The sequence below is a fragment of the Nicotiana tomentosiformis genome, chromosome 12 (assembly GCF_000390325.3).
Source record: "Nicotiana tomentosiformis chromosome 12, ASM39032v3, whole genome shotgun sequence".
Classification (NCBI taxonomy): Eukaryota; Viridiplantae; Streptophyta; class Magnoliopsida; order Solanales; family Solanaceae; genus Nicotiana; species Nicotiana tomentosiformis.
In genome coordinates this window covers 81,210,559-81,235,182 of record NC_090823.1, presented here as the reverse complement: position 1 = coordinate 81,235,182, position 24,624 = coordinate 81,210,559, and the positions used below count along the sequence as shown (strand labels likewise).

Below are 24,624 nucleotides of genomic sequence, written 5' to 3'. Positions count from 1 at the left end.
ATAGCTCCGTAAGGTTATTCTGGTCTTGGGAGCGCGTCCGGATGTGGAGTTGGAGGTCTGTAGGTCATTTTGGGATCATTTGGCGAAAGTTAGAAATTTGAAGGTTTTTGAGAAGTTTGACGGGGAGTGGAGTTTTTGTTATCGGGGTCGGATTCTGATTCCGGAAATTGGAGTAGGTCTGTAATATTAATTATGACTTGTGTGCAAAGTTTGAGGTCAATCGGACGTGATTTGATAGGTTTCGGCATCGAATGTAGAAGTTTGAAGTTTTAAAGTTCATTAAGCTTCAATTGGGATGTGATTCATGGTTTTAGCGTTGTTTGATGTGATTCGAAGGCTCGACTAAGTTCGTAATGTATTTTGGGACGTGTTAGTATAATTGGTTAAGGCCCCGGGGACCTCGGGTGGATTCCGGAAGGTTAACAGATCGATTTTTGGACTTAAGAATATTTGAAGCTTAATGCTTCTGGTGTAATCGCACCTGCGTGACTTTGGCCGCAGGTGCGAGATCGCGAGTGCGGCGAATTTGCTCACAGAAGCAAGAATGGACTGGAGCTGGGGGGGCCGCAGAAGCAGGCTAGAGAAGCGCACCTGCGAGTGCACAGGAGCGAGGCAATTGCCGCTGGTGCGTAAAATTTCGCAGATACGCGAGAGCAGGTCGCACCTGCGATGCCCGCAGAAGTGAAGAGACTTTCACAGGTGCGAGTTCTTGGTTGGACAGTGAGGACCGCAAAAGCGGAATTTGGACTTCACCTACGGAGCCGCATGAGTGGCTATTGGACCGCAGGTGCGAAGGTCTGGCTGGGCAGAATATTTTTAAAGAGGGGTTTGGGTTCATTTCACCCACTTTTCACACGGCCTGGGCAGTGTTTGGAGCTTTTGAAGAGGGGATTTCATCATCAAGCATAAGATAAGTGATTTCTACTAGTTGTGAGTTACATACAAGGTTTATACATGGATTTATGCATGAAAATTTGTAGAAATTTGGGATTTTGGTAAAAAACCTAGAAATGAATATTTTTGGATTTTGACCACGAATTTAGGCATGAAATTGAGAATAAATTATATATTTGAGTTCGTGGGGTTATGGATAATATTTATCTTCGAAAATTTTGAAATCCGGGCACGTGAGCTCGAGGGTGATTTTTATCAACTTTTCGAGCGGAGTTGGAAATTATTGTAAATTAAATTATAATGAGTATTAAAGTACATATTTATGGATTTGCACCCTTATTGACTAGTTTTGCAGCGATGGGCATTGGTTTGAGTTGTTGGAAAGGCTTTGGAGCCGGTTATGAAATTTTGGAGTGAGGTAAGTCTCCTTTCTAACCTTGTAAGAGGGAATTTAACCCCATAGGTGAATCAAATTATTATGTGCTTCTATTTGTGAGGGGCTACGTACGCACGAGGTAACGAGAGTCCGTACGTAGCTACTATTATGCTTATGTCCGGGTAGTCTAGGACCCATGTCATGTTGTACTTACAATGTTTGCCCCCTACTTCTTAATTTAATTGTTTTAAACATTTAGAAACTCGATAAGGGAATTGTAAAAAGGTTAAACTTCATTTACTTGACCGTTAAATGAGAATTTGAAATTTCTTGGAATAATTGCCCCTTAATAAATCTTGAATTGGTTGTTTAATGTGTTTTTCTCTTTTGTGGAGCGGGTCGAACGCCTCGGTAGCAGATAGATGCATCTATGGTTCGTGTCGTTTGACCCTCGGCAGTGCACAGTTTAAATATTATGTAGGATCGGGCCGTACGACCTCGGCATAATTTGCGCATGATAAATCTTTGGAACCAATTATAATTGATATTGGTTCTTTGGCTTGAGATATAAATTGTTAAATGACGAGAATAAGTTTGGAAAGATTTCCTATTAATAAAAGAATTATCCACTCACTTCTTGTTATTGAGTTTACAGCTATTTCATACAATCCATGCTTAAGTATAATATCGGTATTTACTGTTAGCCCATAGTAAGTGTTAGGGTCGACCCCTCGTCACTACTTCTTCGAGATTAGATGGGATACTTACTGGGTACGCGTTGATTTACGCACTCATACTACACTTGCTGTACATTTTTGTGCAGGTACATATATGTCTAGTGGCCTTGTAGGCGCGGAGGCGCGATTATTGCGGGGACTTAGGTGAGCTGCATTCTATACTACGATCCGCAGCCAGCAGAGTCTCCTTCAGAGTATTTATATTTCTCCTGTCCAAATTTGTATTCCGGACAGATGTTGTATTTTATTTTACATTCCTAGTTGAGGCTCATGCACTTGTGACACTGGGTTTTGGGGTGATTTTGGGTTGTCATGTATTGAAATTGTTAAAAATATTATTATTTACTCTGTAAATTCCATCTTTTACTATTTAATTGAAGGAAATATGATTTCAAAAATATTAAAAATAAGAACCAAATTAAGTATTTATTTTTGGCTTGCCAGACATCGGTGTCCAGCGCCATCAAGACATTTAATAAATTTTGGGTCATGACAGTTTCGGACCGCCCGGAGTTAAGTTGAAAATACTAGATTTTCTATTCTGGTTTCCTTCTTCGCGAACGCGGATAGATCCTCGCGTTCGCGGTGAAGGATTTGGGGATTGGAGGTTTTTACCCTTCGTGTTCGCATACGCAGGGACGCGTTCGCGGAGGCCTAGGCCCTTTGGCCTTTGCGTTCGCATGAGCAGGCCGCGTTTGCGTAGAAACCTGGGCCTGGGCCTTGGCAACCCTGTTGCCTTATGCGTTCGTGTGTTGGGCCCCGCATTCGTGAGGAGTAGGCGGCCCAGTGCATCTCGTTCGCATAGGTCATCTCGCATTCGCGTAGAGCCTTTTCCTGGGCTCTTCAGTTTAGCCATCGCAATCGCGAGAGCTTGGCCGCGATCGCGTATAAGGACCCTTGGGCAGAATCATCTTTTAAAAATGGGACTTAGGCTATTTTGGCTCATTTTATTTCATTGTTGGGCGATTCTTGGAGCTCTTAGAGAGGGGATTTCACCTAGCACATCGACGTAAGTAATTTCCACACAATGTGAGTTTAATACATAGTTCATGGGTAGATTATAACATGTAAATTAGTGAAAATTATGGGTTTAGGTGAATACCTAGATTTTTGACAAAAATGAGATTTAACTACGGAATTTATTATGGAATTCAGTAAAAATCATATATTTGAGTTCATGAGATTATGGGTAACAATTTTCTTTGAAACTTTATGGAATCCGGGCACGTGGGACCGGGGGTGAATTTTGGGAATTCTTCAATTGGGGTTGGGTAATCGTTTTAATAGTTAGAATACGAACTTTTGAGCATGTATTGATTAGTTTATATACTATTTGATTAGTTTTGGTTTTATTTGGCACTGAATTAATGGTGTGAGCACATTCTTGGACAGGGAAGTAGGCCTTGAAATGAGGTAAGTCTTTTTTCTAACCTTGTAAGAGGGAATTAACCCCATAGGTGAATTTAATCATTATGTACTTCTATTTGTGGGGGCTACGTACGTATGAAGTGACGAGAGTCCGTGCGTATCTACTTTTCATGCTTATGTCCGGGTAGATTTAGGCTTATACCATATTTTTATTGATACCGTTGCTTGTTTATGCTTATTAATTGTTTGGATTAAAGCGGATGTTGAGGATTTCAATATTTTAAAGGTTCCTAGCTGAATTTCTTAATTTGAAAAAGAATTGAGAAATATTATGATAACCTGAGAAAATCTATATTCAACTGCTTCGCAAGTATATTCCGCGAGCGGGGTAAATTTTCACTACTCTCATGGGAGCGGGTCGTTCGCCTCGGCAGGTTAATTGATGTATTTATGGTTCGAGTTGTTCAACCCTCGGTAGTACAAAATATATTTATATGTATATTTGAATCAGGTCATACGTCCTCTGCATAATTTGTGCGTAAAGATATTGGAACCCCTTTATATTTAATATTGTTCCATGGACTTGAAAGGTGAAAGGATTAGACGAGAGAAATGACTTGGTTCTTACCTGAAATGGAAGGATTGTTTACTTATTTTTTTTGCTCTGAGTTCTATTATCATTTTATATATCATGTTTAATTAGAACTTCATACTATATATTTTTGGCCCATAGTAAGTGTCGAAGTCGACCCCTCGTCACTACTTCTTCGAGGTTAGACTATGGTATATGTTGTTTATGTACTCACGCTACACTTCTGCACTTGATGTGTAGGATCTGAGGCAGGTGCATCTGGTTATCAGTCCGGCACGCACACTTGACTTCTGGTCCGAGACCACACGGTGAGCTGCCCTTCCGAGCCATTCAGCAGCAGTCGGAGTCTCTCTTTTGATTTATTTTCTGTCTATTCTATTTCAGACAGTAGAGTAGAGATCTTTTGTATATTCTACTAGTAGCATACACACTTGTGACACCAGATCTTGGCACACACTAGTAGACTTGTGATTTTGATTTTATTCATATGGCCATAAATACATTCAGCTGCTTTCGTTTTATTAATTTAAATCTGTTTCTTACTAAACCTATTAAATTAAGGAAAGTTATTTACTTGGCAAAAACTTATTAAAATAGGAAAATCACTAGATTGTTCACTGTTGGCTTGCCTAGCAACCGTGTTAGTGCCATCACGGCTTAAAATGGAATTAGGTCGAGACAACATGGTATCAGAGCACTAGGTTCACGTAGGTCTCACAAGTTATGGACAGGCCTAATAGAGTCTTGCGAATCGTTGCGGAGACGTATGTACTTATCTTCGAGAGGCTATAGGGTATTAGGAAACTACTCTTTATTCATATCCTATCATGCAGTTGATGGTGTACTAAGTTTCTTCTCTTACTCTCTCACAGATGGTGAGAACGCGCGCAGCAGATGTTCTGGACCCGGGAGGAGCTGCTCTCCCTATTGCTAGAGGCTGAGGCTGAGGCCGGGGGAGGGTACCGGCCTGAGGTAGGGGATGAGGACGTCCCAGAGTTTCCCCAGTTGCACCACCAGCCGATCCAGTGGAGGATCTCATTGATGAGGAGCAGGGCGATATGCCCACAGCAGAGCCAGCCCCGGTTGATTTCATGTTAGCACCGGGCTTTCAAGAGGTCATGGGTCGTATACTGCAGTTCATGGATTCTATGACCCATTTTGGTTTATTTTCAGCATACCGAGCCACATCTCAGGCGGGAGGGGGAGCACAGACCCCTACTGCTCAGGCTCCTGGGCATGCAGCTACAGTATATCAGACCCCGGGCACACTACCCGTCGGCGAAGCCCAGCCAGTTACAGCAGCTTTACCTGAGCCCGAACCAGCTGCGGCCGGCGAGTCGCAGAAGCTACTGGATAGATGGACCAGGATTCACCCTCCGGTCTTTAGAGGTGAGCAACATGAGGATCCCCAGGACTTCATTGATAGGTTCAGGGATAGACTGCATAACATTAGCATATTGGAGTCTCACGGGGTGGATTTCACTACCTTTCAGTTAGAGGGCAGATCACGTAGGTGGTGGAAGTCGTATCTCCTTGGCAGACCAGCAGGTTCTTCTCCCATGACTTAGGACCAGTTTACACGCCTATTCTTGGAAAGGTATATTCCACCCTCTCAGAGGGAAGAGTTGCGGCTTCAGTTTGAGCAGCTCTAGAAGGATCAGCTGTCAGTGACTGATTATGAGGCGAGATTCTCTGAGTTGTCTCGCCATGCACTTATGATACTTCCTACTGAGGCGAAGCAAGTGCGGAGGTTTGTTGCGGGGTTGCACTCTAATATTTAGGCTAGTATGGCTCGGGAGGTTGAGATAGAGACTTCTTATCAGTTGGTAGTGGAGATTGCTCGGAGGATTGAGGGTTACCGTCAGAGGGGTAGAGAACAGATGCAGCGGGAAAAGAGGTCCCGTTTTTATGGAGAGTTCAAAGGTCCCCCACCTAGGGGCAGAGGTCATTTTGGGAGGGGTCAGCCCAGCAGGTCCCCATATTCAGCAACACCACCTCCTCAGGATGTTTCAACGTGACCCTACTTCAGTGCTATTCCGGAGAGTTCTTACCGCCCACCATCTATTCAGGGCTCTTCCAGTGGGTACTCCGGTCATTAGGGTTCTTCCAGTGCCTATTTCAGTGCCATGCCAGAGTGTTCATACCGCCCACCCACTCTTCAGGGTTCTCCCGGTGGGTATTCGGGCCATCAGGGTCAGACTTCAGGGCAGCAGTCCACCGCTCTAAGAGTTTATTATGAATGTGGGGATCCTAGTCACATGAAGAGACATTGCCCCAGACTACGGGGCAAGGCGGTGCAGCAAAGTCAGCAGCCCGTGATTTCAGCACCAGTAGCCACAGCAACCGTCCGGCCCCCCAGAGGCGGAGGGCAGGTGGGTAGGGGTCGTCCCAGAGGTGGAGGTCAGGCAGGCGGGGGCCAGCCAGATGGCGCTCTAGCCAGATTCTATATTTTTCCATCCAGACTAGATGTAGTGACCTCAGATGTCGTGATCACATGTATTATTTCTGTCTGCGGTAGGGGAGCTTCAGTACTATTTGATCCAAGGTTTACCTATTCGTATGTGTCATCTTTATTTGCTCATTTTCTAGATATTCCTTGTGACTTCTTGGGTACTCACGTTTATGTGTCCACTCCTGTGAGCAATTCTGTTGTTGTGGATCGGATCTATCGGTCATGTGTGGTCAAATTCTGTGGATACAAGACTAGAGTAGGATCTTTTTTTGCTTGATATGACCGACTTTGAGGTCATCCTGGGCATGTACTGGCTATCCCCATGCCAAGACTGTTACCTTAGTGATGCCAGAGTTACCTAGATTGGAGTGGAAGGGTTCGTCTGTCAGTACATCTAGTCAGGTTATCTTTTTTATAAAGGCTTGACACATGGTCTAGGAGGGTTGTTTGGCTTATCTAGCCTATGTTTGGGATACTACTGTAGAGTCTCCGGCGATTGATTCAGTACCAGTAGTCCGGGAGTTCTTCGATGTGTTTCCCTCCGATCTTCCAAGCATGCCACCAGATCGTGATATCGACTTCTGTATTGACTTTGCTCCAGGTACCCCGCCTATATCTATCCCACCGTACCGTATGGCTCCGAAAGAGTTGAAGGGGTTTGTCAGGCTAAGTGTATCACCTTGGGGTGCCCCAGTGCTATTTGTGAAGAATAAAGATGGGACTATGCGGATGTACATTGATTACCGCCAGTCGAACAAAGTTAACATCAAGAACAAGTACTTGTTGCCGCGTATTGATGATTTGTTTGACCAGTTGCAGGGTGCTAGGGTATGCTCTAAGATCGACTTGAGGTAGGGGTACCATCAGTTGAAGATTCGGGACTCGGATGTTCCGAAGACTGCTTTCCGTACTAGATATGGCCATTATGAGTTTCTGGTGATGTCCTTCGGCTTGACTAACACCCCAACAGCGTTTATGGACTTGATAAATAGGGTTTTCATGCCTTATATTGATTCATTTGTCATTGTCTTCACTGATGACATTTTGATTTACTCACGTAGCATGGAGGAGCACAAGCAGCACTTGAGAGTGGTGCTTCAGACCTTGAGGGAACAGAAGCTATATGCTAAGTTCTCCAAGTGTGATTTTTGGTTAGATTCTGTGGCATTCTTGGGGCATGTTGTATCAAGCGAGGGTATTAAGGTGGATCCTAAGAAGATTGAGGCAGTTCAGAGTTCGCCTTGTCCTACTTCGGCGACTGAGATAAGGAGCTTCTCGGGGTTAGCAGGTTATTATCTCCGGTTCGTGGAGGGCTTCTCATCTATTGCAGCACCTTTGACTAGATTGACCCAGAAGGGTGCTCAGTTTCGTTGGTCCAATGATTATGAGACGAGCTTCCAGAAGCCCAAGACGGCTTTGACTACAGCACCAGTCCTAGTGTTGCCTTCCGGTTTGGGGATGTATACTGTGTATTACGCCACTTCATGCATTGGCTTGGGTTTTGTATTGATGTAGGAGGGGCGAGTTATTGCATATGTTTCACGCCAGCTGAAGCCCCATGAGAAGAATTATCTTATGCACGATTTGGAGTTGGCCGCGATTGTCCATGCTCTTAAGATCTGGAGGCATTATCTTTTTGTTCAAGCAAAGGGATCTCAATTTGAGGCAGCGTAGGTGGCTTGAGTTACTAAAAGACTATGACATCACCATTCTCTATCATCTGGGCAAGGCGAATGTGGTCGCGGATGCTTTGAGCAGGAAGGCAGAGAGTATGGGTAGCTTGGCATTCATTTCAGCGGAGGAGAGACCACTAGCCTTGGATATTCAGTCTTTGGCTAACAGACTTGTGAGGTTGGATATTTTAGAGCCCAGTCGAGTTCTTGCATGCGTCGTTGCCCAGTCTTCACTATTGGAGCAGATCAAGGCTCGACAGTTTGATGATCCGCAATTGACGAATCTCAGAGAGACGGTACTGTAGGGTAGTGCCAAGGAGGTTTCTATCGGCAAGGATGGTGTTCTGCGACTCCAGGGTCGTCTATGTGTTCCAAATATTGATGGCTTGAGGGAGAGGATTCTAGAGGAGGCACACAGCTCTCGATATTCCATTCATCCAGGTGCTACGAAGATGTACCGTGACCTGAGGCAGCATTATTGGTGGCGGCGGATGAAGAAAGACATAGTTGAGTATGCAGCCAGATGCCTAAATTGCCAGCAGGTTAAGTATGAGCACCAGAGGCCAGGAGGCCTACTCCAGTAGATGACTATACCTGAGTGGAAGTGGGAGCGCATTACTATGAACTTCGTAGTTGGGTTGCCGCGGACCTTGCGGAAGTTTGATGCAGTTTGGGTCATTGTAGACCGATTGACCAAGTCGGCACATTTCATTCCTATGATGACTCGTATACTTCAGGGAGATTGTCCCAGATTTATATCCATGAGATAGTTCAGCTGCATGGTGTGCCTGTTTCCATCATATCATCCAGAGGTCCTCAATTTACTTCGCATTTCTGGAGAGCAGTACAGAGTGAGTTGGGGATCCGTGTAGAGCTCAGCACAGCACTTCATTCACAGACCGGCGGGCAGTTGGAGCAGATAGTTCAGATCTTGGAGGACATGCTCAGGGCATGTGTGATTGACTTTGGGGGATAGTGGGATCAGTTCTTGCCTTTGGCCGAGTTTGCTTACAATAACAGTTATCAGTCCAATATCGATATGGCTCCATTTGAGGCTTTATATGGTCGGCGATGTCATTCTCCCATCGGGTGGTTTGAGCCCGGCGAGGCTAAGTTATATGGTACTGATTTGGTAAAGGATGCCTTGGAAAAGGTAAAGTTGATTCAGGAGCGACTTCGCATAGCATAGTCCAGATAGAAAAGTTACGCGGATTAGAGTTACGGGAGTTCATCCGGTTTTCCATGTGTCTATACTCCAGAGGTATCATGCCGACTTGTCACGTGTGTTAAACTTCAGCACGATTCAGTTATATGAGAGCCTGGGTTATAAGGAGGAGCCAGTTGCCATTGTGGATAGGCAGGTTTGCCAGTTGAGGTCCAAAACGATCTCTACGGTAAAAGTCCAGTGGAGGGGCCAACCAGTCGAGGGGGCGACTTGGGAGTATGAGGAGGACATATGGAGCAGATATCCACACTTATTCAACACTCCAGGTATGATTCTGAACCTGTTCGAGGACGAACGTTTATTTAAGAAGTGGAGAATGTAATGACCCGACAGGTCGTTTTGCTTTCTAGAACCTCGTTCCCATAAATAAGACTTCTCGTACGTGCTTTTTTTTGTTTTATAACTTACGAGGATGGTTAGTTCGGGATTTGGAAGAGTTCGGATTGAAATCGGAACACTTGGTTCCTTAAGGTTGGCTAAGAAGGCTAAGTTTGACTTCGGTCAACGCTTTAAGTAAACGACCTCAGAATCAAGATTTAATGATTCCAATAGGTTCGTATGATAATTTCGGACTTGAGCGTATGTTCAGATCTGGTTTTGGATGACCCGGGAGCATTTTGGCGCTTAATAGTGAAAGTTTGTTCTTGGAAGGTTTTGAAGTTCTTTAAATTTGGTTAGGAGTAGGTTTTTGTCATATCGAGGTCCAAATGGTATTCCAATATCGGGAATAGTTCCGTAATTTCATTTAAGACTTGCACGTAAAATTTGGTGTCATTCCAAGTAATCTAAGCATGATCGGTGCGCTTGGAGCAATTTGAAAACTTGGAATTCATATTTTGATTCAATTCGGTTTTGGGGTGTGATTCTTGGTTTTTTTGTTGTTTTACGCATTTCGAGAGTTCGAGCAAGTCTGTATTATGTTTATGGACATATTGGTGTAGTTGGACGGGGTCCCGATGGGCTCGGGTGTGCTTCGGACCGCCCGGAGTTAAGTTGAAAACATCAGATTTTCTTTTCTGGTTTCCTTCTTCGCGAATGCGGACAGATCCTCGCATTTGCGGTGAAGGATTTGGGGACTAGATTTTTTGCCTTTCGTGTTCGCATACGCAGGGACACGTTCACGAAGGCCTGGGCCCTTTGGCCCTCGCGTTCGCATTTGAGCAGGCTGCGTTCGCGTAGAAGCCTGGGCCTAGGCCTTGGCAACCCAGTTGCTTTACGTGTTCGCGAGGAGTAGGCGGCCCAGTGCATCGCGTTCGCATAGGTCCTCTCGCGTTCGCATAGAGCCTTTTCCTGGGCTCTTCAGTTTAGCCATCGCGATCGCGAGAGCTTGGCCACGATCGCATATAAGGACCCCTGGGTAGAATCATCTTTTAAAAACAGGACTTAGGCTATTTTGGCTCATTTTCTTTCATTGTTGGGCGATTCTTGGAGCTCTTAGAGAGGGGATTTCACCTATCACTTTGAGGTAAGTAATTTTCACACAATGTGAGTTTAATACATAGTTCATGGGTAGATTATAACATGTAAATTAGTGAAAATTATGGGTTTAGATGAAAACCTAAGTTTTTGACAAAAATGAGATTTAACCACGGAATTTATTATGGAATTTAATAAAAATTATATATTTGAGTTCATGAGGTTATGGGTAACAATTTTCTTTGAAAATTTCCACCGGGTAAATTTTAGGAATTCTTCAATTGGGGTTGGGTAATCGCTTTAATAGTTAGAATACGAACTTTTGAGCATGTATTGATTAGTTTATATACTATTTGATTAGTTTTGGGTTGATTCGGCGCCGAATTGAGGGTGTGAGCACATTCATAGACCGGGAAGTAGGTCTTGAAGCTAAGTCTCTTTTCTAACCTTGTAAGAGGAAATTAACCCTATAGGTGAATTTAATCATTATGTACTTTTATTTGTGGGGGCTACGTACGTACAAAGTGACGAGAGTCCGTGCATAGCTACTATTCATGCTTATGTCCGGGTAAATTTAGGCTTACACTATATTTTTGTTGATATCGTTGCTTGTTTATGCTTACTAATTGTTTGGATTAAAGCGGAGGTTGAGGATTTCAATATTTTAAAGGGTCCTAGCTGAATTTCTTATTTTGAAAAAGAATTGAGAAATATTATGATAACTTGAGAAAATCTATATTCAACCGCTTCGCAAGTATATTCCGCGAGTGGAGTAAATTTTCACTACTCTCATGGGAGCGGGTCGTTCGCCTCGTTAGGTTAATTGATGTATTTATGGTTCGGGCCGTTCGACCCTCGGCAGTGCACAGTATATTAATATGTATATTTGGATCGAGTCGTACGTCCTCGGTATAATTCGTGCGTAAAGATATTGGAACCCCTTTATATTTAATGTTGTTCCATGGACTTGAAAGGTGAAAGGATTAGACAAGAGAAATGAATTTGTTCTTACTTGAAATGGAAGGATTGTTTACTTATTTTTCCTGCTCTGAGTTCTATTATCATTTTATATATCATATTTAATTAGAACTTCATACTATTATATTTTTGGCCCATAGTAAGTGTCGAAATCGACCCCTCGTCACTACTTCTTCGAGGTTAGACTAGATACTTACTGGGTACATGTTGTTTATGTACTCACGCTACACTTTTGCACTTGATGTGCAGGATCTGAGGCAGGTGCATCTGGTTATCAGTCCGGCGCGCACGCTTGACTTCTGGTCCGAGACCACACGGTGAGTTGCCCTTCCGAGCCGTTCAGCAGCAGCCGGAGTCTCTCTTTTGATTATTTTCTGTCTATTCTATTTCAGACAGTAGAGTAGAGATCTTTTGTATATTCTACTAGTAGCCCAAACACTTGTGATTTTGGTTTTGTTCCTATGGCCATAAATACATTCAGCTGCTTTCGTTTTATTAATTTAAATCTGTTTCTTACTAAAACTAGTAAATTAAGGAAAGTTATTTACTTGGAAAAAACTTATTAAAATGGGAAAATTACTAGATTGTTCACTCTTGGCTTGCCTAGCAACGGTGTTGGGCACCATCACGGCCTAAAATAAAATTGGATCGTGACATTATCGGTACCGAATATGGTAATATGGAATTATTATGACAAAGAAATATTCTTGTGGATATAAAAGAGGTAGGATATATCATATGATTACATTCTGATAGCTCATTTGTGATAGGTTATTCAAATTGAATTAATGAATATCTACGATAATTGAATTTTTTGGGAAGTTCCAAGTGTTAAAGATGGGTTTATGAGTTAAGGATGAGGAAAAAATCCTCAATTGAGATGTACTAATAATATTACCTTTACAGAGGTGACATAACATCACCAGCGAGAATAGGTATAATTATTTTTCGCAATTGCTTGACGGTTTTTAAAAGATACTTGGCATATTTGAGGAGGAACATATTTTTAAGTGGGGAAGAATGTAACGATTCAACCTGTTGTTTTGAGTTTTTCCATCTCATTTTCTTATTTATGATATTTACTAGGTTTATTTGGTGATTTATGACTTGTGAATATAGATTGCATGGGCCCCGAGGGGTTCGAAAGTATTTTGGAATACTTGAACTTGAACTAGAAGCTTATAATGCCTAGAGTTGACCAAAATCAACATTTTGAGTAAACGGATTCAGATTCATGATTCGAAGGTTCCTATAGGTTCGTATGATGATTTTGGACTTGTATTTATGTCACATTTAGCACCTAAGGGTCTCGGGTGTGATTCGGTATTATTGTGAGAAAGTTAGAACTTGAAGGTTTCTTAAAGTTCTTAAGAATGATTTGCACATTGATTCTTAGTTGTGATGTTTCTATATGTGTTTTGAGCTCTTTGACAAGTCTATTTAGAGTATTTGGACTTATCGGGGTGGTTCAGCGGAGTCCTAGGACTCGGGTGAGTTTTGAGGTGTTCGAGAAAGATTTTTATGGCACAACCCAACAAAAATCTGCAATAAAGAAAAAATTACAGCAGCAAACACTTTTCAACACTTGTGTAAATAATCCTATTTCTTACTTAGAGTTTATTTCACTATTTTGGGAGTTAGGGAGCTCGGATTGAGGAAATGTTCTTCTACTTTATTGCGGTAAGTAATTCTAAATTGAATCTAAAATTATTACATGAATCTATCTTAGATTTTGCCTTAGAATCAAAGATTTTTTTTAGGCAAAAAGAAAATTTTAACCAAAACTTTAGAAAGTGAATTTTGAGGTTTTGAACACCATTTTGAACTCGAATTTAGAAATAAATTACATATTTTGACTCGAGAGATTATGAGTCACCGGAATTTGATCTTGGTATCGGGTTTTTATAATGTGAGCCTGAATTGACTTTTGTTGACTTTTCAGATATTATTAGTGATCGAAACTTTATTATTTAAATTTTATTTCTATAGCTTTATTTAGTTTATTGAGTATTCTTTGGGCTAAATCGAGCTCGGCTGACGGATTTAGAGCTAATAAAGTGGATTTTGAAGAATAAAGCTATCTCGGGATGTAGGTAAGTATCTTTCTTAATCTCGACTTGAGGAAATCTTTCCTAAAATGGACGTATGTGTTACATGATATGTGTTTGTAGCAATGTATATGTAAGACAACAAGTATATATACGGATACTGAGGTTGTTCCACGCTTGCGGTACATTTTAGGTTTCCTTATGTTTTGATACATGTTCTACTTGTAACATATTTATTTATTTTTATGACTACTTGAGTATTCTTATTCATGCTAGAAATCATATCTAGGCTTTTGATAACTTATTTGAGCATGATGAGCTAATGGTATGTTTGATTACATATTGTAGTTGTTGTCATACATTATACACATGCATATACCTCGACATCTTTATCTCTCTTCTCCATATGCTTTTTATAGATACTCTTATCTTTTGTACATATGCGTACATCCTTGCATATGGTATGTTATATGGATTGAGGTTATGGCATGTGAGTCGTCCGTGCGGACTGAGATGATTATGGCACGTGAGTTGTCCGTACGGATTGAGATGATTATGGCATGTGAGTTGTCCGTGCGGATTATTGTGATTATTGATACTTGGTATGGCGCATAGATTGGATCCATTCCTCTGGAGTCACGTGATTACCTATCATTCAGAGAGATACAAAGTTTGAGTCTTTATTATGCATAGACATTTTGGACTCATTTAAAAGCATTCGTACAAAATGTTAGTTCATGCATATCACTTTTTACGTGCGAATTTGGCGCATCAATTTTTCCTCTTGATTATATTATTTGAGAAAGTATGCTCATTATCTATTTATTTAATTGTGCACCTTATTAATTATATTCATTTTTTCTTGGCTATTATGCCGAATATGTATTGGGGAGAGGTAATTAGGCAGGACATGGCATATCTTCAGTTTAGAGATGACACGATGTTTGATAGGCGGGTGTGGAAGGCAAGGATTAAGGTAGAAGGCTAGTAGGCAGTTGCACGTCTTTCATTTCCTTCCAGTAGTAGTGTTATTCTAGTATTTTCATATTCTTAAAATTCTATTATCACTACCTGATGTTGCTTGTGTTTTGATTGTTCTACTTCCATATTGTTGTTACTGTCTCCCTGACTTTTACACTACTGCATTTTTTTTCTATACTATCGTGTTTTGTATTCTTGCTTGGAGCCGACGGTCTATCGAAAATATCCTCTCTACTTTAACAAGGTAGGGGTAAGGCTGCGTATACTCTACCCTCCTCAGACCCCTACTTGTGGGATTATACTGGGTTTGTTGTTATTGTTATTATTGTTGTAGTCTTGGATATTTCTTTATTATTGTGCAAGCTTATGAACTGTCTAGTAATGAAAGTGAGTATCATTTTGTCAAATCTCGCCACTACTTCGTTGGGGTTAAGACTTGATACTTACTGAGTACACGTTATCTTTTGTATTCATATAATAGTTCAGCATATTTTTGCGTAGATCATGCCATTGGTCCTAGCGGTGTAGGATGGAGCTTAAGAGCGTGATTTAAAGACTTCACGATGAGCTGTTATGCTTGGATTCACAGCTTATGGAGTTTTCTTCTATCTTGTATAACAATTTTTTTATTCCAGTGGGCATTTTGTATCTTGAAACTATGTTGTACTCCGTTTAATGACTCATGAGTTGTACAACCGGTTCTTTGGGGTTGACATAGTATTGTTGTACTTTGATATTTTTTCATACTTTATTCTATGCTTATGCTTGTTACTTCAGATATTTTACTATCTATCTATTGTCATTGCCAGACTATGCTATTAAAATTTATCTGAAACAGGTTATTCTTGGTTATTATTATGTGATGTTGGTTCCTTAATCGGTATGTTAGGTATCGTTACGGTGGGTTTGGATCGTGACATAATTATTCAACAATCGACCAAACCACACAATAATCATTACTTCGCTAATTTTGCCTCCTCTTTCTTGTACTGATTATGGTGATATTGTTAGGTGACCCACTACGGTCAGTTTTCACTATGTTGATGCTCTTGAAACCCAAAAAACAAAAAAAACGAAAAACAAAAACTTTGACCAGAGAAGTGTGTAGGGACCACCCATTTTGTGGCTTTCATAATTGAAAACTGAAATTATCTCTTTGGGCCCCGCATGCCACCCAATGGGAATAACGGTTTATGCTTGTTTGAGTTCATTCTATTTTAAATTTAAAAATTCTAAAAAATATAATGCGAGTACTGATAATAAAATTAAATTTTGAAAATAAAATAAAAAAATTACGGAGTAATATTTTGCTGGAGAATTTTAAATGTTTTAAGTTCAATGTAATCAATTCTAGCTGAGGCAATTTTAAACTGAAGAAAACAATTACTATCATATTTCAGGGGATATTTTAATTCTTGAAATGGGGAATATTAGAGAGACAATGTAGAAGAATGGTTATCTGATCATTACTTCCACAATTGGACTATTTTTGTGGATTGGAGATTCTGTGTGTCAGAACCTCAAAAATCCACCCTTTGTTTTTCACTTATTTATTACCTTACTACAAATGATTTTTTATATCCCATTATTGCTAAAAGTACACCTTTTGCTTGGTGAAAGGAAGCATCTTATGCACCTAATTCCATAACCTTGACCAAACACTGAAAAGATAGGGGAGAAAAAAAATGAAAATCCCTTCAGATATTTAACTTTACAATATTTGCTAATAAGATGATTAGATGAGCCTTTTATACAAACGCACACAACATTGTAGTATTAATTTGCAAATGAAAGTTGAAATGGATAGAAATATCAGTTTATCAAATTACTCTTAACTTAGTATGTCAGCATGAGTATATAAACATGACTTTTATGTATCATTTTTAGAACAAAGATAAAATTATCATACCTATGTCATTGCCTTCACAATCTTGCAAGAAAAACTATACGAATAAACTATTACTTAGTTAAAAATATTATATACTACTATTACAACAACAACAAACAACTGGAAGAATAACAAACCCATTGCGATAGAGCATCTATTCAATACTATTATAAACTACTACATCAGTCCAAAAATGAATGGTCGAAGTGGCGGAACCAGAATTTTTCCTATGGGAAGTCAAAATATAATTAAGCATATAAAAAAATTAAGGAGAGTCAACACATAGTATATATATATTATAAAAATAAAATATTTAACTTATCAAATCGATATAATTTTCCGATGAAGGGGTGACAATTGACTCCCCTTGCCAATAAGTGGCTCTGCCACTTGTTGAATTTGGTATAGTAGGATTATCTCGTTTAATTTTTGTTGTGATAGAGCATCTATTGCTTCACAATTTTGAAATAAAAACAAGAAAATGGATAAATAAATGGATAACAGTCTTTGTTCGTTGTTTTATAGTGGAGTGAAGTGAGACTTCGGTTCATAGTTGTGAAAATAATGGTATATTACTACCTACGTGCTATTTGTATATTATGCTCCTTTACAATATTAAAACTATAAAAATAATATTTTTTATATCTTTTATGTTAAAAATATATATATATTACGTGTAAAAGTAAATCTCTCACGTGTAAAAAAAAGTTCTAAACTTATCACTTGGTATATATCAACGTACAAATTCTAATGGGCTAATAACTTGGAGCAATTGGGTCAACTTCAACCCAATGGGCTTCCAATCGGCTACTTTCACCGTTGTCCTATTTTCTTCTTTTTCTTTCCTTTTTTTGTATGAATTTATTTATGGGAAACCACTAGCTATGTCCTTTTCTAAGTAGTTTATTATAAAAATTGGACAATTCATAAAATATTACTAATATTAGTCAAATATTACCAATATTAACTAATTAGATATTTGTAGCCAAAAAAGGGTCAAATTTTTATTTTCTTTTGAGTGGGCGTTATTAGAATAGATTGGGTACATCTTATTGAGTTTGAATCTCAGTTTTGGGATGATTTAGTGGAGTTTTGAGGTGGTTTGAATTTGAAAATTCAAAGTAGAAGATGAACATGAAAAAATAATATGTGTATCATTTATGTATCATACTTGTATCAAATGTGTATCACATGTATACCTGTATGTGAGAGACATGGGTGATACATGTTTGATATATGTGTCGCAGAAGAATTTTTTGAACTCGATTTTAACTGCGAATTTTGATACCAAATTAGTCCAAGTCACCTTCAATTTTCCTCAAATTTTGTATATTGACTCAACTATATGTTTTCAATGAATTTCAACCATACCCATTGAAAAATGTCCTTTTTTGCTTAAATATTTGAATCTTGTATATATATTTTTTTGTATTTCATTACCTTATTTGCTACCTCATCCATAAAATTTTCTTTCCGTCTTGCATTTAATGTTGCTAATCACGTCTAAAATATGGAAGGAGATCTTTCCGTGTGATTGGGGGTGTCAATGGTTCGGTTCGGCTGGTTATTTTATAAAATTTGTACTATACCAATTTTTCGGTTATTCTATTATGTATAACCAAAATTAGACTTTTCGAAACTGTCCCAATCATGTCGGTTTCTCTTCGGTATCGGTAAGGTTCGGTTAATTTTTAGTATTTTTTTAAATATCATATAAAATTCACGAGTAGAAGTAGAATGCAATAACATATGTTCTTTTATAGGACTTAACAAAACTCTCTAGATATTTTTACTGTTTAAAGGATGATGAATTAAAAAAAATGAAAGATGGCTAGAATATAGATCCATCAACTATTCTACAACAACGTAAAAGAAACCAAGCAAAGGCAAAGTAAATATAAATCACACGAGTAGAAAAATATTAACTAAGTTGGGACTCAAGAATAAAGTCTATAGAAGATTAAATATTCAAAAAGATAAATCTAAACTATATGAAAGGAAATATATTCAATATATTGTAGTTTGCTACTCATAATTGCTAGAATACTTTGTGTTTTGCTAACGAAGATACTTGAAATAACTTAATTTAATTAGAAGTAGCATAATAAGTTTTAGGAATTAGTATTTTGAGTTTAATTACTTGTTGGTTTGTAACAGTTTCATAATTTCAAGGCCCAAAAGAAAAATGAATGCATTATTTTATATATATATATATATATATATATATATATATATATATATATATTTATTTATTTATTTATTTTCCACGTGTAAAATTTATTCGGTGCGGTTCAGTATTTTTCGGTTTATTTTCATTAAAAAAAAAACTACCCTAATTATCGGTGCGGTTATAGATTTATATAAAAACCTACAGTTTCTTTAAAATAAACCTAAAAATGGGTTTGGTGCGGTACGGTTTAATCGGTTTTCGAATATCCATTGACACCCCTACGTGTGATTCTTGGAGAGAAAGAACCTTATTTATTTGAATTTTTAAATGTGCTTGACTAATTTTGATAAGCCTATAATTAATGACTAGAGGTTGGTAAGTTTGGACTTATTTGAAATATTTTAGTAAGATTCCTTTATTTATTATACATTTTCTAAGACGAAGAGACACAGAGAGAGTGAGAACCGGGCCTTCGGGGTAAAAAGATCCAAGAGTTGGATTTTATGAGTCCATCATCACCAAAATGGACCCATATAGACCCATTAATTACACTAGCTAGAGACAGTTTTTCACTTGGACCTAATACTGTATAGCGGAGATCTTTTCATATATACATATAAAATTTGCCCGATTTAGCTAGATTTTTCTATTTATAAAATAACTGGCATTTTTTATAAAATATATACAGATTCCATCTACAATTTACATACAACTTAAATACAATTATGTTATTTGGACATATTTTATATGCCATTTATACACCTGACATACAAAATACAATTTTTTTGTGTTTTGTTTTTCGAGTTTCAATTCTAAATTTTAACCAAAACCAACTCGAATTTCCACCAAACACTCTTAAAATTAAGATATAAACTCCAAAGGATAACCAATCATTTGCAACTTCCAATCCAAACAAAAAATAAATTGACAAAACCCAATTTTTGAATTCAAGCTTCGAAACTTTTTAGTGGTTGTTAATGGAGTTTATAACTTGTTTGGATGAATGTTTTGTATCGTTTCATAATGCATCGTATAATATTATATTGTACCGTTTTGATGTATATAATGTTTGGATATGTTATATTATTTGTTTTCGTTTCATGATGTTATGTACCAAAAATATGAATAAAAAACTTGAAAAGATTATATTATATTATTACATTATATTAACATAGATCATCAATTTTGGAGTATACTGTATATTGAGTTGGGTGGAATGGGGGAGGAAGAAGGGAGAGAAAATGAAAAGATTGAAATCTAATACATTATTTTGTATATACATAAAAAATTTATATAAAATTATAATTAAGTAATAATGTCTGTTAGAGCTGATAATGGGTATTTTTAAACGTTGCAACAACTTGGAAATAACGAAATTATATTGTCGTTTGATACTTCTAAAATTGGAGATTTGACTATTAGGAGTATGAAAGAACGAGAAGATACACCGAAATTCAACTATCAATAAAAAGTTGAAACACTGAAAAAACGGAGAATGTCTATCTATTGAAATTCCGGAAAGAGCTTAACGTTTGTTTTAACAAGAAGGTAGATTTTTTTTTAAAAAAAAATGGAATTCTTCTTTTTCAGAATTGGTAATAGATATTTTCTGCCTCCCAACTTCTGTGAACTGTTTAAGTATTAATGCTGAATTAGAACATAAAATTTTTAATTTTTAAAAATATAATTTATATATTTAATTACATAAAATATTAAAAGTTATAATAATTTATTATTTAAAACACATAAGAAAAATATACGACCAATGAATAACTCGATTAACTCCCGAAATCCGAATGATGCCATATTAAATTGAATAAATTTCTATACCACCAAATTATAAATCTCTAAAGAGAAGCCTTCTTAAAATGTAGTAAAATTTATTACATTGATAATGCATATAATTAAGTAGAAACTAAGCAACCTATTGAGGATTAAAGTTAGTTATAAGAGGGGAATTTTAGACAATGCACACTCACACATGTGATATGCACGTGAGTGACAGTCAGGTTATTAAATATTGTTAAGTGGTGTAACAGTGGATTAAGAAATAAAAATCATTCTTCTGCTTCTTTCTTTCTGTTCTCTGAATTCTCTAGTATTTAGGGTTTGATTGCTCATGAAAATCTAAATTCTATCATGGTATCAGAGCGGGTTGCTGCAATTGTGACGAAAATCTGTAAGATCTGAATATCGAACACTATTAGAAGCTTCAATTCAATCGGCCATGGGAGAAACGGCGAGTCTTCAAATTGATCACAATCATCCTTTATTTTTAGCAGCTACAGATACGCCTGGAGTTGTATTGCACGATATCAAGCTCACCGGACCTGAAAATTATGGTTTGTGGAGTAGATCAATGCAGATGGCACTTTTGGTGAAGAACAAGCTAGGGTTCATAGAAGGAAACTGCCTGAAAAGCTCTTACAAAAGAGAATTGGAGAATCAATGGGAAAGATGTAACGCGGTTGTTCTTTCATGGATAGGACGCACAGTATCTGCACAATTATGGTCGAGTATCATTTATGCATCAAATGCAAAAACAATATGGAACGAGTTCAAAAAAAGGTTTGATAAATCTAATCTTACTTGTTTTTATCTTCCGTGGATACAAATTGGATCATTAAAGCAAGGTACTGACTCTGTAACATCATACTATACGAAAATGACCTTTGGGGTGAAATTGGCTTGCTAGTTCCAATACCTCGTTGTGATTGTGAAGAGACTAGGCCTTTCATTGAGCAATTTAAAAATTTACGTTTACTGCAGTTCCTAGTTGGACTTAATGAAAGCTATAGTCAAGTAAGAAATCAGATATTGCTGAAGACACCAGTGTTGACTGTAAAACCAGGCTTATGCTTTGGTTATTCAAGAGGAAAGCCAACGTGATCTAAGTGTGCTTGAAGTAAATAGGGAGCCCTTGACTATGATGGCACGACAGAATCAAGGATATAAGGCTAAGAATATTGGGATTATTTGTGAGCATTATGGATACAAAGGACACCTCAAGAAATATTGTTACAAAATTATAGGGTAACCTCCTGACTTTAAAAGCAAGAAGAAACAACAGGGCCAAGGAAACAGAGCTTATGCTAACATGATATCATAAGAGACTACAAGTTCTTCTCAAGGCCAACAACTAGGACAGTTTTTCACTGAAAGTCAGTACAAACAGATATTAGAGCTTCTGAACAAAACACCTTCAAGTGATGGTCTTACACTTATGGCAGGTATAACCACATTATTGTCCAATGCATCCTTTTGTGAATGGATAATAGATACAGGAGCATCTCATCATATTACATGTCATAAGGAGATTTTATCTAACTTAGAGAACATTAAGCAACAAAGAAGTCATAAAGTGCAGGTTCCAATAGGTAGCAAATGTTCAGTAACACACAAAGGAAATGTTTCTATCCTAGGAGGCTGTGTACTAAAGGATGTGTTATATGTTCCAGATTTTAAGTTTAATCTGTTGTTAGTCTCCAAATTGACCAAGGAGTTGAGGTGTTGTGCCCTATTCTTCCCTGACTTTTTTGTATTGCTGGGTCTTTACAATGGGAAGGTAATTGGGATTGGTAGAGAGGACTGTGGACTTTATAAAATAAAGTGGAGAGACAAGCCTGTAGCAGCAATGGTTACCAAGAAGACTGATGAATGCAATCTTTGGCACATGAGATTAGGACATCCACCAGTAAAAGCAATGAAGCACATTTCTACCTTGAAGAATAAAGTAGTAGATACTTTGCAACATAATTGTGAAGTGTGCCCTTTAGCTAAGCAAAGTAGATTAAAATTTCCTCTTAGTAGCAGCAAAACTGACAGTATTTTTCAGCTTATCCATCTTGATATTTGGGGTCCTCACAAATTACCTACATATGATAGAAAATATTATTTCTTTACGATTGTGGATGATTTTAGTAGGTATACCTGGGTGTGCTTATTGCAATCAAAGTCTGAAGTTGTAATAGTATTGAAAGATTTTCTTATAATGGTAAAGACTCAATTTGACATGAATGTGAAAGTATTGAGGTAATGGGAAAGAGTTTTTTAATTCCAGCTGTAATGAGTTGTTAGCATCTTTAGGCATTGTGCATCAAAGCAGTTATCCTTACACACCCCAACAGAATAGGGTGGTGGAAAGGAAACACATGCATATATTTGAAGTAGCCAGAGCATTAAACTTTTAGAGTTCTGTGCCTAGCAGGTTTTGGAGAGACTGCATCAAAACAATTGTATATATGATCAACAAGTGGCCTACATATCTATGACAAGGAAAATCTCCTTATGAGATTTTATCTAATAAACTACCCGTTATTGATCACTTGAAGGTGTTTGGATGTTTATGCTTTGCTAGCAATCTACCAAAAGGAGACAAGTTTGCAAAGAGGGTAAGAAAATCAGTCCTCATAGGGTACCCAAAAGTTCAGAAAGGGTATAGATTGTTTGACTTAGAAACTAAAGCTATCTTTGTAAGCAAAGATGCTAGCTTTAGAGAACACATCTTTCCTTTCAGAGAAAATGCAACCACTTTAGAAGACTACTTTCTTACCCCAAGTATTTGTGCCACTACAGCCCGATTGCTCATTATCTACACCTATTATTGACCTACAGGAATCACACACAGACACAAATGCTCACATTCAACCTACAAACACAATCCAGTCATAGGAGATATAATTACACCTACTGCAGAAGTACTGGAGATTGATCATACAACCCAAAATACAGAAGCAGTTGAGGTTGAGCATGAAGTGCAAGATATCTCAGCTGAATTAATCCCAAACACTGAACTAGAGATCACTGTTGTTCCTCACACCAGCATACCGGAACCTATTAATGCTCAAGGTTCCAGGAAGACCACTAGAACATCAAAACCTCCAGTTTGGCCAAAAGACTATCAAACTACTAAGAAGTTTTCTAGTAATTGCTTATATCCATTGTCTAACACTCTGACTTATGCTAATCTCAGAGTAGGTTATCAAGCATATTTGCAGGTTTTCTCAGTTGAAGTTGAACCTAGTACTTTCCAGTAGGCTTCCAATGATAGCGGATGGTTTACAGCTATGCAAGAGGAGATCAAAGTCCTTGAGAACAATAATAATTGGGAGATAGTGGACTTACCAGTTGGGAAGCAAGCCATTGGGTCAAAATGGGTGTACAAAATTAAATACAAGTCTAATAGAGAGGTAGACAGATACAAGGCAAGGCTGGTTGCGAAAGGATATAATTAAAAGGAAGGGCTGGACTACCATGACACATTTTTTCCTGCAGCAAAGATGGTCACAGTCAGGACCATTATCAGCGTAGCTGCTGCCAAGGGCTGGATTTTATATCAAATGGATGTTAGCAATTCCTTCCTACAAGGACATCTCTATGAAGAAGTTTATATGCAGTTGCCTCAGGGATTTCATAAGCAGGGGAAGTTGAAAGTGTGCAGGCTTATGAAATCTCTCTATGGTCTCAAACAAGCATCCAGACAATGGAACATAAAGCTCACTGATGCACTTGTTCAGAGTGGTTTCAAACAAAGTGCATTTGATCACTCCTTATTCACAAAGTAATAAGGAGAAGCGATGGTCATTATACTAGTATATGTGCATGATTTACTGATTACTGGAAGTTGTTCCAGCTTAATCAATGATGTTACGACAATTCTACATAGCAAGTTCAAAGTTAAGGACTTAGGCCAACTAAGATATTTTCTGGGAATTGAGGTCTCAAGGTCAAAAAAGAGGATCTTACTCAATCAAAGAAAGTATGCTTTGGAATTAATTTCAGAGATAAGCTTAAGTGGTACAAAGCCAGTTGCAACTCCTATAGAGT

General features: G+C 38.2%; 1 protein-coding gene across 1 annotated transcript; it reads left to right on the top strand.

Annotated features, from left to right (window-relative positions):
- Positions 1-21,025: 21,025 nt before the first annotated feature.
- On the top strand, positions 21,026-21,687 carry LOC138902935 (uncharacterized). The gene is made up of 2 exons (XM_070190838.1): positions 21,026-21,442; positions 21,568-21,687. Exons 1-2 carry the CDS (start codon positions 21,026-21,028, stop codon positions 21,685-21,687), a joined length of 537 nt encoding a protein of 178 aa, XP_070046939.1.
- Positions 21,688-24,624: the final 2,937 nt, after the last annotated feature.